Genomic DNA, 13104 nt, shown 5'->3' with positions numbered 1-13104 from the left:
GTTGAACGCTGCTGATTCTTAAACACCTCTGATTGGCCATTGTGTTGAGACGCTCAACATATATGTCTGTGATTGGCTACAATGATCATCGCTTAAAAAACACGGGAGCGTTTGAACTTTAAACGCTCCCGTGTGTATCTGTGTATGCGCTTGGTGAAGAGAGTCAAAGATGTCATTGTTGATCATTGTAGCCAATCACAGACATATTTGTTGAGCGCGTCAACACAATGGCCAATCAGAGGTGTTTAAGAATCTGTTCAACAGCGCTCAAAATCCTAGAGGAAAATGCTGGTATTGTCACATTTTTTAAATGTCAGTACTTTTTGACAACTCTAGTAGCTGCAATTATAAATTATAAGACAAATGTAAATTATAAGAAAAATACATTAAATGATGTAAACGTATTCCAATCTAGTAGACCCCATAAACGAAATTATGAACGTGTAAATGAGAATAATAGGACCCCTTTAAGAACAAGATAACAGTACAATTATAGATATTTTATTAAAAAAAATAAGTAGAAAATATGTAATTTAATCAAATAAAAAAATCATAAAATAAAATAGTCACTGCTTTTTTGTGACAATATACTATCAAGACTCGTATAACTCTTGCCTTGCATTTGCCCGGGAGACTCCAGCCATGTGCGATCACCCTGCCATCCTCTTTCTGCATGTGGGCTCTCACATGCTGGTACTGAGCCCGCTTCTGCTCCCGGCGGGACATAGAACCACTCGAGTCCACCCTAATGAGAAAAACAGAGAAAACAACAACAAGGGAGGAGAGGATCAGAGCATGATGAATTGAGTTTGATGTGCTGAGAGATGCCAGACAGGAACATCTTCATATGAGGTTTATAGATCTAAATGGTTCTCAACAGGCATAACATTTTTAATATGTTTGACAAGGTAAAACATAGGTAGAAGTTACTCTTCTTTAAGGAAGTCGAATGCTTTGGACTTTTCTCTGGGGAACTGGGAGAAGGTGTTGCTCTTTTTCATGATGCTGGGTGGGTTGTACTTGACGTTGGATGGTAAACCTCTCGCTGTGTTGCTGGATGTTGAGGAACTGGAGGAACTGAACAGGCGACTGAAGCTGGAACAGGACACGGAGAGATGGATGGGAACAGGCCGAGCTCACATTTGTGATCTTTATAACTAGCATGCATGAGGACGAATTTTCAGGAGCAGTTAAGATAAAAGGTCTTACAATTGCCTGATGCTTGACCTCTTCTTCTCTGCAACTTCAGAGTTTTCCCTTGAAGCTCTGTGGAAAAACAAGACATCACTGTAGGAGAGCCGTGAGCAACCAGACACGTGTCTCCATGTGGCGGTGTGGGGTTTTTGCTCATGAGCCAGAAAAACTGGCCTACTTTCTTGGACAATTAGTATATGAGAACAGAGCTCAAGCTGAGCGTAAAAAAGATGGTCTGGTCAGACATTAAAGACATCAGAAATAAACAAACCGTTTGACTACAACACACTAGCATCTTAAGTAGCATTTAATTTGCTTGGCTGCTGTGCTAACAAATATATTATAATTTTGGACAAAACAAAAAAAAAAAATTAAGAAGGACAGGAAAAGAGCTTTTATGTTTAACTTTGGACAATAGAGTTCCCCCTATTATGCAATTTTAAAGGTTTCTAATTTTGTTGTGGAGGTCTGCAACAACAAGGTAAAAAAAACACTTACATTTTTCCTAATATACATTGCAGCATCACCTCTTTTCTCACAGTGTTGGAAATGGTTTGATAAAGGATTCAGACTGGTCTGTTGCTCAGTCTGTTGTGACCCAGAAACAGTAGCAAAACGTTGCGCACCGTTTTGAACCTGAACGTGCCCCTGTTGCCCAGTCTGTTGTGATTGGTCTACTCTGCTCTGATTGGTCAGATGGCTCAGTCTGTTGAGATTGGTCTACTCCGCTCTGATTGGTCAGATCTGGGGCACGTTCAAGTTCAAAACGGTGCGCAACGTTTTGCTACGGTTTCCGGGTTGAACGTCATGTTTCCTGGAAACGGCGTGCACTGGTGTGGAACGGGGTTTGAGATGCGTTTTCTCTTGTTTGGTGGGTGTGTCAGAACTGCAGTCCAATCAGCAGCAACATGTATATAACGCACGCGGTATTAAAGTGAACTCGCACAATGGGTTCAAGGAAAGTTATTTACAAATGTGTTCGATGCAGCTCGGTATACGCAACAACTGAGGATATTAGAAGACAGTTTGTCATAAGTTTTATTGTAAAAATATAGGATATCAACATAATGATGTAGTTGTTTATATTTTTAGCTTCATTGCAAGTGTATGACATTTGGTATAGAAATAAACAATGGTAATTAAGTGCTTTTCCTAAAAATGAGAAAGAAAATACAGGGTATTAAAACAGTATGAACAACAAAGTCAGTATGTGAGGATAAATAGATGTTTTAGTCTGAATTAGGTAAGACGTGTGCTTCCATTTCAGTTTCCACAAATCCCTTCCCTCGATTGGGATGTTCTCTTGTGTTCTGGGCGGCAAGTGCAGTAACTGTAACATCGGGCATATTTTGTAGTATTAAACACAGATTTATACCGACTTCATCAGGCTCCGAAAATTCTTCACAAAGAACACAAAGAATGGCCTTCTCAGCTGCCATAGTTGCAACTCTTGCGTCATCAGAACAGTGTGTTCAACGCATCACCGTTTCTGTTTAAAAAATGTTGTGCAACGTTTTGTCGGGGCTGAACGCAGCCCAGTTGCCCAGTCTGTTGTGATTGGTCTACTCTGCTCTTATTGGTCAGATCTGTTGCCCAGTCTGTTGTGATTGGTCTACTCTGCTCTTATTGGTCAGATCTGTTGCCCAGTCTGTTGCGATTGGTCTGCACTGCTCTGATTTTCTACAAACCTACGTAGGTTCGTGCAGGTAAGACTGGAATTACTGACAACTCATTTCAGGCAGTTCAGAATCAGTTCTTTCGTTTAAGAGACAACAACTTTACTTGTTGTGCACTTTGATCTTTGCAGACCTTTTACATTCACAAACATCTATATTACACACTACATGTAAGGTAATATCCAAAAAAGCATAATAGGGACACTTTAAAGATTTAAAGACTCTTTTCTTTACAGTAAAATGTTTACCGGATCATTTCTGTCCACCGGACGGCCTCCTGCAGCTCCATCAGTCTCTCCTTGTACTGATTTCGCTCCATCAGGACTCGAGCCATCTCCACCCGCGTGAACCTTCTCCTCTGAGCTGTGGGCACATCGCTCTGCGGAAACCCAATGAAAGAGGAACATTACACACACATATGGGCCTAGCGATTATTATTTTAACATGTATTAGCTGTCATTTGTTGGTTTAAATATAATAATATAATATGCCAAACTAAACTAGCAATGGAACAAGTCAGCTAAAATGTAGAATGAATATTATGCATTGGAGAGCAAGGGCAACAATTTCTGTGACAAACAAGATATAATTTACACAAAACTATCATATGGTTTCAGAAGACCTGAAATATACACAACTGTTCAAAAGTTTGGGGTCAGTAAGATTTATTAATGTTTTTGAAAGAACTCTCTTACACTCAAAAATCAAAAATACAGTAAAAACAGTAATATTGTGAAAATTTCTGTTTTAATATACTTTAAGAAAAAAAATTCCTGTAATGGTAAAGCTGTATTTTCAGCATTAATACTCCTTCGGTGTCACATGATCCTTCAGAACTTATTCTAATATGCTGCTGATTTGATGCTAAAGACCCTAACTATTATTATTATCAATGTTGAAAACAGTTGTGCTGCTTAATATTTTAGTGGAAACCGTGATACATTTTTTCAGGATTCTTTGATGAAGAGAAAGATAGAAATCATTTGTAACATTATGAATGTCTTTACTGTCCCTGTTGATAATTTTAATGCATCCTTGCTGAATAAAACTATTAATTTCTTTGCAAAATAAAACTGTCACTGACCCCAAACTTAGTGGTAACCCCAAAAGGTAGTGTATAATTGTCGTACGTAATAATATTTAAATAATACCACTCACCTCATCTTCGTCTTTATTATTGTTCTGTTTGGCCACCTCTGTCTCCGCTTTCACTCTGTATAATAAAATATTCTTATGAGTCTCTCATTTTCAGTGCAATTGTACAGTCTAGTTAAACATTTAATTACATATCCAAGCAGCATGTTATGAAAAAGTCGCACATTAATGTGATAAACATTGCCTGTGGCTGCTAACCCGAATAAGCCATGTTTCATTTATTCTACTACTGCATGATAACTACACCCTGAAAACTGCATATAAACGCACCCCTTTGGCTTTTTATTTGGACACAAAAATGACTCACTTTTTGAGTTCCTCCTCCAGCTCCTTGTTTTTCTCCTCTAGTTTGGTTTTGGCCAGCAAAACCGCATCCAGCTCCCCTTGAAGAACCTCTCTCTCACAGGACAGCTCGTCCACACGAGCGATCAGATCATTCTTCACCACGTTCAATGCATTTCTGTGCACACAAACACAAACAATATGGTGTCAACAACAAAGCCACATCAAACAGCAAATAAACTGTAAAAAGCAACTAAAAATGGACTCACTTTGTCTCAAGCAATTGCACATTTTCCTGAATAAGATTCTCCACCTCACGACTCATGCCTGCAAAATACAACACAAAATGATTAGAGTAAAACCAAGGCAAATTGATGACAACTGCAATGATCCAATAAAAAACACACTGTTCAAAAATTCTAAACGTTTGAGATGAGTTTTATGTGCCCTGTGTTTTTAGGTTTGGACCGGCCATATGAATGGTCTTACCGGAAAGACTCTGATGTGAAAGCGCATGCACTGCATGTGTTCGACAGAGAGACAGACACATGGAGAGTGAAACAGGAATGGACAGCTGTGAGGTGAGAGTTAACAGGTCACAGAAAAACCAAGAGAGATGCTGGAAAGAGTGGAGAGTCCACTGACAGATCAGCACGACTATTCGACCACATTTAGATGAGCTATTTAACCAGGCCCACACTGAATCCATGCCAAGATTATTTGATATTACGGCTGATTTGTCCAACAAGACAGCGACAAACAAAGAGTGTAGTGTGGGAGACCAGGCTTCACTTTGTGAAAAGGGTTTAACAAAAACTTGGGATATTAAAATTTAGTTTTTGTTTTGTTTTTAGCTTTAAAAATGATTTTGGGGATGCTCAAGATTTCTAAGTTCCAAAGCCTTTACGACTAAATTAATGGGTTTTTTTTTTAACTTTTTTTATTCATCATAGAATCCTGAAAAAAATGTATGTTTTATAGACCCCAAAAAAAACAGTAGTAATAAATAAAAAACAGTAGTAATAAATAAAAAATAATAGTAATAAATGTTTCTTGAGTATCAAATCAACATATTAGAATGATTTCTGAAGGATCATGTGACACTGAAGACTGGAGTAATGATGCTGAAAAATTTAAACTGTATATTCATATATAGAAAACAGTTATTATAATATAGAAATCTGCAAAGTTCTGCGTATTGACGTGATTAAAGTCTGTTAAACAGGGCTATATATATATATATATATACTGTATATATATATAGCCCTGTTTAACAGATTCTAATACCATGTCAATACGCAGAACTTTGCAGATTTCTATAATAATTACAGCAGAAAATGTGAAAACGTCGGCAGATTCTGTGTGGCCTTGGGAATAACACTAGAACTATATTATGTGCTACATGTAGTTAAAAATAAGGACAGTAGGTAATAATTTTCATATATTGCTGCTTTAGTCCAAACCCATATGGCTGGCACTATTTATTTGCTGTATGCTTTAGTTAAAGTGGAAAGTATGAAGAAGTATGAATGGAAGATTAAGATGCTAGGTGAAACAGAGGATGCTGATTCTCTGACATAAAGAAGCAAGGATGTCATACACACCGGAGTACTCCACTGCGGTTAGAGGGAAGAGCAGGACAACAGGGCATGGAGAGAGAAATTTGGGTCAGTTCAACATGCAAAACAGAGCATCATGGGACTGTGCCACTATATCTCAGAGCTCATCTCATAAGGATGGAAAATGACACACATTTAATGTTTATAAAAATCAAGCTCAGGTAAAAATGTCATATGTTTGTGTAATACTCTTCATAATATCTGAAAATGAGCCGCAATAAACGCACCTAACAGATCTGCTCCTTCATCCACGTCTCCAATCAAACCTGTGCCTGCTGACGACACTTCTTCAAAGAGAGAGTCCGTGTTGCGGTCAAATGCCATGTTCTCAATCCCTCGGGTCGGGGTACTTCAACACATCAGCAACAGGCATGTTACATCATTCAAATATATGCCAGCATTGGATTTATTCTGAGAGGGTAACAACACAGCAGTCACTCAGTTCAGTTTAGAGAATCCTATTGAGCTGAGGTTTTAAGGTGCAATCTCCATTGTTGGAAAAGTGACTTTTAAATGTAATGCATTACAATATTGCGTTACTCCCTTTAAAAAGTACTTGTGGAATGTGTTACGTTACTTTTGAGTTTCTTTATCTGACCTGGCTGGGGCTCGCTCTCTTCCAGGCTTTGCTTTTTTACTGAGAAGTTATTTTTCGCAAGTGTTTAAAGCAGTAATGTGCGTTCAACTACCCATGTACTTACTATGTACTTATTATAGTAATTATAATTACTGGGTAATAACTAGGTACTAACCCTGAACCTACCCCTAACCCATGTACTTGCCTTATATTAGCCAGTACTTTATAGGTAAGTACACTGTAAGTACACGTAAGTACTGTACTGTAAAAGGAAGCGTTACCATAACATACACCTTCCTTTTCTTTTAAAAACACATTTATAATATTATTTTAGAATATTCCCTTACCTCTAGAGCTATGTATGCCATAATATGATTACGTAATGCACATTACTATGCGTTATCTAGTACACTGCCTACCTAAACAGCATTTTTTGCCCATCATATACACATTCAAAGGTTTCCGACACAGTGTTTGATTTTAGGGCACGTTGGTTACCTTGCACCTTTATATCCGAGGTCCATGTCCAGCTCTGGGGTGGACTCAATAATGGCCTGAACGTCTGACTTCTCCTCATTATCAGCCAGACCTGAATAATCAGAATGAATAATTACATATTTGTCTGTCTTGCTCTGGAGACTCAATGCATTTAACATGTGATCTGCAATATGTAAGCATGCTTGTATCATATTACATGGTTGCTAGAGTTTAAGATGCTATTTACACCGAGTACAAATAGTGATAGCTGCTATTTACACTAAGTTTAAATAGCAATTTAGATTCTATTGACTCAAAGTGGAAAAAAAAAGCAGCATTTTCTTAGCGGTATGCTATTTACACTTCAGTTAAAATAGCAATAGATTCTATTTACTCTAAGTGAAAAAAGCAATTTTACTTGTAAATAGTGGCAGATACTATTTGCACCTCAGTGATGTTGTACATGAAACTGTATGCAATAATAACAGTGTAAATAAATGGATGCTAGCTTATTGGGACAATAAAGCCTACACCTATCCCTAACCCTAACCAATATACACTTGATTATTAAAAACACGTTAGACACTTCATTACAACTTTTCGAATATTTTCTTCATTTTTATTGAAAATAAATGCCTTTCCGTCGTGATATGTGATGGGAAAAGGGAGTAGAGCGAGTTCAGCAAAAGATGGATTTCGAAAATGGGTCGATTTGTGTCAAAACTTTCTGCCGGGCACCTTTTTTTTGTCTGTCCCAACCACAAGGCAGGCTGTTTGCACAAATTGTAAATAGACACTCCGTGATAAGAAATGTTTCTTGAACACCAAATCATCATATTATAATGATTTCTGGAGGATCATGTGACACTGAAGACTGGAGTAATGATGCTGAAAATTCAGCTTTGCATCACAGGAATAAATTACATTTTAAAACAGATTAAACTAGAAAACAGTCATTTTAAATGGTACATCTCACATTATTACTGTTTTTACTGTACATTTGATCAAATAAATGCAGCCTTGGTGAGCAGAAGAACATCTTCTGAAACAAAAAATCTTACAAACCCCAAACCTTTGCATAACCTTCTGTAATTTTAAGAGTTATTTAACCCTTTAGGCGCCAGAGGTTTTTTCCTAAAACGTTCGATTTTGACATCTTAATTTCAAAAGGCTGTATCTTAAAAGTGATAAAAGATAGAGACTTTCTGTAAATTAGAGAAATATAAAGGATGACCCAAAGTTTATGTAGGGATTACATTTTCCCATCTAATTTGCATATTATGACGTCATATGGTGGCGTTAATCTTGGATTATAGAATTTTCATGAAAAGTCACGTCAATGATGAAATGCAGCACTTCTTTCCCCCCAAAATGTCCATCACCTTCTATATGCTATATTGCACAATACTGAATGCTCAGGTATATAGTAAGTAGTAAACAAACTGTGTAAATCATTACTAATAAATGGTAGAAACAAACCGAATGCATGTAGTGGTTGGCCTTTTGCTGTAGAGATTTTCCATTTACTGAATACAGTAGGCACTCTGATTCCATGTATGGGGCACTGTTACGTCCCAAGGCACGTATGTGTTTTATTTGCTGTTGTTGTGGTTGTCTCTCTGTATTTTTCCTTGTTGCTCCTCCCACTATCCACTTCACAGGTTTGGGAGTGCCACCTGATTTGTGTTCCAGCTCGTTAAGGTGTGAGTGGAGCAGTGTATATAAGAACCCAGAGAGTTCCAACCCAAGAGAGAGACTGAGGCTTTCCTCTGAGAGACTGTCATCTTCTGGTCCCAGCACTTGTTGAATTAATCGTGTTTGTGGTGTCAGTTATAGTGTTTCGTGAATGAAAAGAAGGTTTGCTGTGTGCTAACTTCTCTGTGACTTGGTGGTAACCTTGTGTTTGTAGTTAAAATCTAACTGGAGTTTTCTTCTAAGTTAAAATGCTGTTTGATTTATTATTGGGATAATTTGTAGGGAGGTGGATGCCATTTTATTTGAGATTCAGTTTTCTCCTGTGTTTATATAGAGAGGAAGTAAGGGAAGTGTTTGTCTTTTGGTTTCTTTTTCTTTTTGAAGTTAGGCAAGTTATTTAAAAAAAAACATTTAGAAAGAATACCTTTTGTTTGTTGTTTTGGCCTTTTCCTCTCCTGAAGATCTACCTTTTTTATATATATCCCTCTTGTTATGTAAAATAAAACTTTTTACTTTAAACCCTGTGTCGGTGAAATTTGTGCTTGTCCTGGGACCTGGAGACGGGAGTTCTTTCACTCTCTCCCCGCAATTTTTGTTACCTTCCTTTTCTGCCCCTAGACTTGAAACGGATCGTAACAGGCACATATATATTATTCATATGACATACAAACACAAGTAGACAAGACCTGTTTAGTTCAAAAGCTCACTCGCCACGGCAAGGCACAGATCATGAGTGAGATGATACGAGCAGCGCGGCCAGATCTGCCTCGCGCGTGCGCCGAGTGTGCACAGTTCGGACTACTGTCATTGTCATTGTCATTGCGATTCCCCACCCTGCCTCCACGTTGCCTCCTAACTGTCCTATGAATACTTCGACCTCGTCTAACATACCCAGTGGCATTAGACAAAGTCTCCACCACAATACTGTCGCCGCGATTACGGAGAGGCTCTGAAAAAATGTCTCACTCACACACTAGCTCCGCTTTTGATCGCACTGATTCAATGCGCTCTAACTCGAACATTTTGTATAGAAGCATGACGTTTTTTTGAGTCGGGGATGAAATATGACATCTCTGCCATCCAGTGGAGGGGAGGTCGAATGAAATTTGACACCCAATTAAACTCGACCGTGGCGCCTAGAGGGTTAAGCTTGTACTGATGCTTTCCATCCACAGTAAAAGAGTGTCTAACCCGCAGAGATGCTCCTGGTCCCGGGAACAGCCTGAACCTCTGTGTTCTTCCAGAACCCATCTCCATCCTCTCGATGAGAGTCCAGGGCCAGGTCAGAGGCCGTGGTGGACATGGGAGTGACAGACTTTGAGCCCCCCTGGCTGAGGTCAGACAGCTCATCCTGAAATCATTCAACGCACAATGATCATTACGACAAGGTCAGAGGTCACAGCTCAAGGACAGAGGAGAGCATGAACAACATGAAAGCATAGAGGGGTAGGGATATTCACTTTATCCCAGTACACCAACGAGCAAACACAGGACAGACACAATGAAAAAATATAATGAATAATATTCATAACTGCTGGGACTGGTAAACGTCATCAAACATATTTGAAAGGGGGACTATGAAATTGGTGTCAAATAATAACTAGATAAATCAGTGTCAGTTCAGGATACAGAACAAAGGTATGAAAATAGAATAAGACTGTAAAAACAAGAGAAACACTTGACAGCTCATTGATGCTACTGTAAGAAAGCTTACACGAAGATACACAGATAACAACAAAACAACAGAGAACTGTGGTTAGAACACCAAAAAAATAAAACAAAATTGAGATTGATCGATACAGATTATTTTTTCTGATATCCAGAACCAATTTCATATATTGTTTAGTTTCTGCTTTTTGACACGATAATAAAAAAATAACAAATATTAAAAAATATATTTAAAAAGTGTACGCATAATAATAATATTATGCCATTATACACATGCTACAAATCTTTTTTCATTTCTGCTTTTTGACACAATAATAAAGCATTATTGTTAAAAAATAATAACTATGCAAAAGTGTATGGCATTATATACGTGCAGAGTTGTTTCGTAACTTTGATGTTTAATTTTAAAGGTCCTTGCACACCGAGTCCGACATTTTTGTATGCGTTTTTTCGTATTCGTGATTCGGTGGCTCTGAATTGTCAAAACACCATTCAAACTGCTTGCTACGGATGAGAAAAACACAGAAAATCGAACCCGATCCGAATTTTTTTATGACGGACGAAAGTTCCGGAGGCGTGATTGACAAAACATGAGGTCGTATTTTTCGTAAAAATTCGGATGTGAATTTCGCACTCAGTGCGCAAGGACCTTAAAGATACACATTTAAAAAGGTGTTTACATTATAATTTTATCCAAACAATTCATGAAATAAGTGATTTATCTGTGAATTATCATTACCATACCAATGTTAAAGAACTGATAACTGAAAAAAAGTTGGGTTTTTAAATCACCTAAACCAATTATCGGTCAATCTCTACAAAAAAACTATTACAAAAACACATTGCAACACACAGACATTTACCATTTACACAACACACCCCAAACAACAAAGTAAATCATAATGAATGATGAAATAAGTATTTTATTGCTGTGAATGCAACACAACTGAAATTAATGGATTAATGATTTATAGAAAAGAAAAAAGAAAAACTACATTAAAGCCAAGTGTTGGGGGTAAGCATGTTAAAGTTGACTCTATTCACTCTGTTGGTGCACATTACCAGTCTTGTGGTGAAAATGTCATTCACGTTGATAATGAAACAGTACAGTTTCATATCATAAAAAAAAAATGTGTCTTTGTAATCTTTGATCAAAACCTGAAAAAGTACTTCCCCTCTAGAATGGCCTTCCTTCTCTGCTGACGTCAGTTAGACGGCTTGAGTAGAGCATCTCCTCCAACTGTCAGTCTGCTGTGAGCTTTGACAGAGAGCTGAATGGAGCGCCCACTTTTCTAGATCCAATCAATTGACAGCGAAAAAAAAAAAAGCCACGCCCTCGCCCTCTATTCTTCTTATTCAATATTCCGTTTCACTCAGAAAACACGTCACAATATTGACGTAACTTCCAGTTCACGGTGACTTTAAAAGTAATGTAAAAGAAGCAACAAATAAACTATATAAAAACATAACTTTTTACATTTATACTGTAAAAGGAATGTAACCTATTAAAATTGAGAACCTTTACTGCTACATTTTTTTATGTTTTAAAAAATAATGCAAAAGTAATGCATTTCTTTTAAAAGTAACATTCCCCAACACAGGTAAAAACTAAATAATAGCTACAATATGTGTTAAAAAAAAACTAAAGACAAGCAATACTATCAGCTACTATTATGATTAAAAAACACAATGTAAGAAAAGTGTGAATGAAGAATTAAATCTGAAACGGCATGCGGTGAAATCGAGAATAACAGCATGCGTTTAGCTGTATGCAACTATATCCTAGATCAGCCTTTCTCAAACTTTTTTCAGTCGGGGCACCTTTCAAAAGTGCATAAAATCTCAAGGCACCCCAGTGTAAAATATAAATTAAAAACACTGCATAACCCAAATGTAAATGCAAATGTCCTGTTTTAGACAGAACAGTAATGAACAGAGCATAATACGAACTGTAAATAACAATAACAATAATAATAACAACTTTACAGGGCTACCACTTTTGTGAAAAAATCCTGATCGATTTTTGAGACATAAACGTTCATTGAATCGATTGTAAAATCGATTTTCCATGTCTAAAGACGTTTCCATTTTCAGCGCCAAATATAGGCAAATCCACGGACAACTAACAGGCATTAGGACGAGCGTTAAGAGTGCGCTTGAGACGCGCACAAGTCAGCAATATTTCTGATGATTTATTGGCATGAAGTTTCGTGCACAATGACAAACAGGAGTGCAAGATTCTCGAAAAACAATAAGCAGAGTGGACTGCCATAACATCAATGAAAAACATTACTGCAGGCTTCAACATGGCTGTGTTTACGATTAGAAATGTCAAACAAATTTCGCCTACGTAGGCGATTGTAGGCCGGATCTGTATCTGTATGCATGGGACTGTCTGAATACCGGCAGAATTCACATTTTTGTTGTAAAAAGAGACACGTTATGCAGAAGTATAGTATAGTTTGTATGTGTGTTTGTCAGAGCCTGCAGTTGCTGTGTGACGCGCGTTCGCGTGGTCGGTGTTGTTGCTATAACGCGTTGCTATGGGTTGCGTCACTTGCGTCAAGTTGTGTGTGTGTCTTGCTTCGGTCTTGTGAGACGGATTTTTATGGTTAATTTTATATATATATATTTATCTAAAATGAATTTACAATTTTATTAATACGTTCATATGTTTAAAAAGAAGAAGAATGTATTTATGTAAATTCAAATATATATATATATATTTTTAGCCTACGTAATTTTTTGGCGGCACCCCTGA

At 37.4% G+C, this 13104-nt stretch overlaps 1 protein-coding gene across 10 annotated transcripts in view; it reads right to left on the bottom strand.

The window, feature by feature from the left end:
- spag9a (sperm associated antigen 9a) overlaps window positions 1–13104 on the bottom strand; it is a 53162-nt gene that overhangs the window by 22776 nt on the left and 17282 nt on the right. For 6 of the 10 annotated variants that reach the window (XM_056272235.1, XM_056272237.1, XM_056272239.1 and 3 more), the window contains 11 exons: window positions 9867–10026; window positions 7002–7092; window positions 6154–6275; window positions 5912–5923; window positions 4577–4634; window positions 4333–4485; window positions 4029–4083; window positions 3119–3249; window positions 1210–1266; window positions 931–1095; window positions 616–745 (listed from right to left, as the gene is read on the bottom strand). In XM_056272235.1, the coding sequence (XP_056128210.1) occupies window positions 616–745; window positions 931–1095; window positions 1210–1266; window positions 3119–3249; window positions 4029–4083; window positions 4333–4485; window positions 4577–4634; window positions 5912–5923; window positions 6154–6275; window positions 7002–7092; window positions 9867–10026 (1134 nt within the window). Of the gene's footprint in view, window positions 1–615; window positions 746–930; window positions 1096–1209; window positions 1267–3118; window positions 3250–4028; window positions 4084–4332; window positions 4486–4576; window positions 4635–4796; window positions 4827–5911; window positions 5924–6153; window positions 6276–7001; window positions 7093–9866; window positions 10027–13104 lie in introns of all 10 variants that reach the window. The other 4 variants (XM_056272243.1, XM_056272238.1, XM_056272244.1 and 1 more) reach the window with 2 other exon arrangements.

Source organism: Rhinichthys klamathensis, unplaced genomic scaffold (genome assembly GCF_029890125.1).
Source record: "Rhinichthys klamathensis goyatoka isolate OS25496 unplaced genomic scaffold, OSU_Roscu_1.1 h1tg000015l_1, whole genome shotgun sequence".
NCBI classification, from domain to species: Eukaryota; Metazoa; Chordata; class Actinopteri; order Cypriniformes; family Leuciscidae; genus Rhinichthys; species Rhinichthys klamathensis.
Note: the sequence above shows the minus strand (reverse complement) of the source record. Positions and strands in the feature narration are given on the sequence as shown.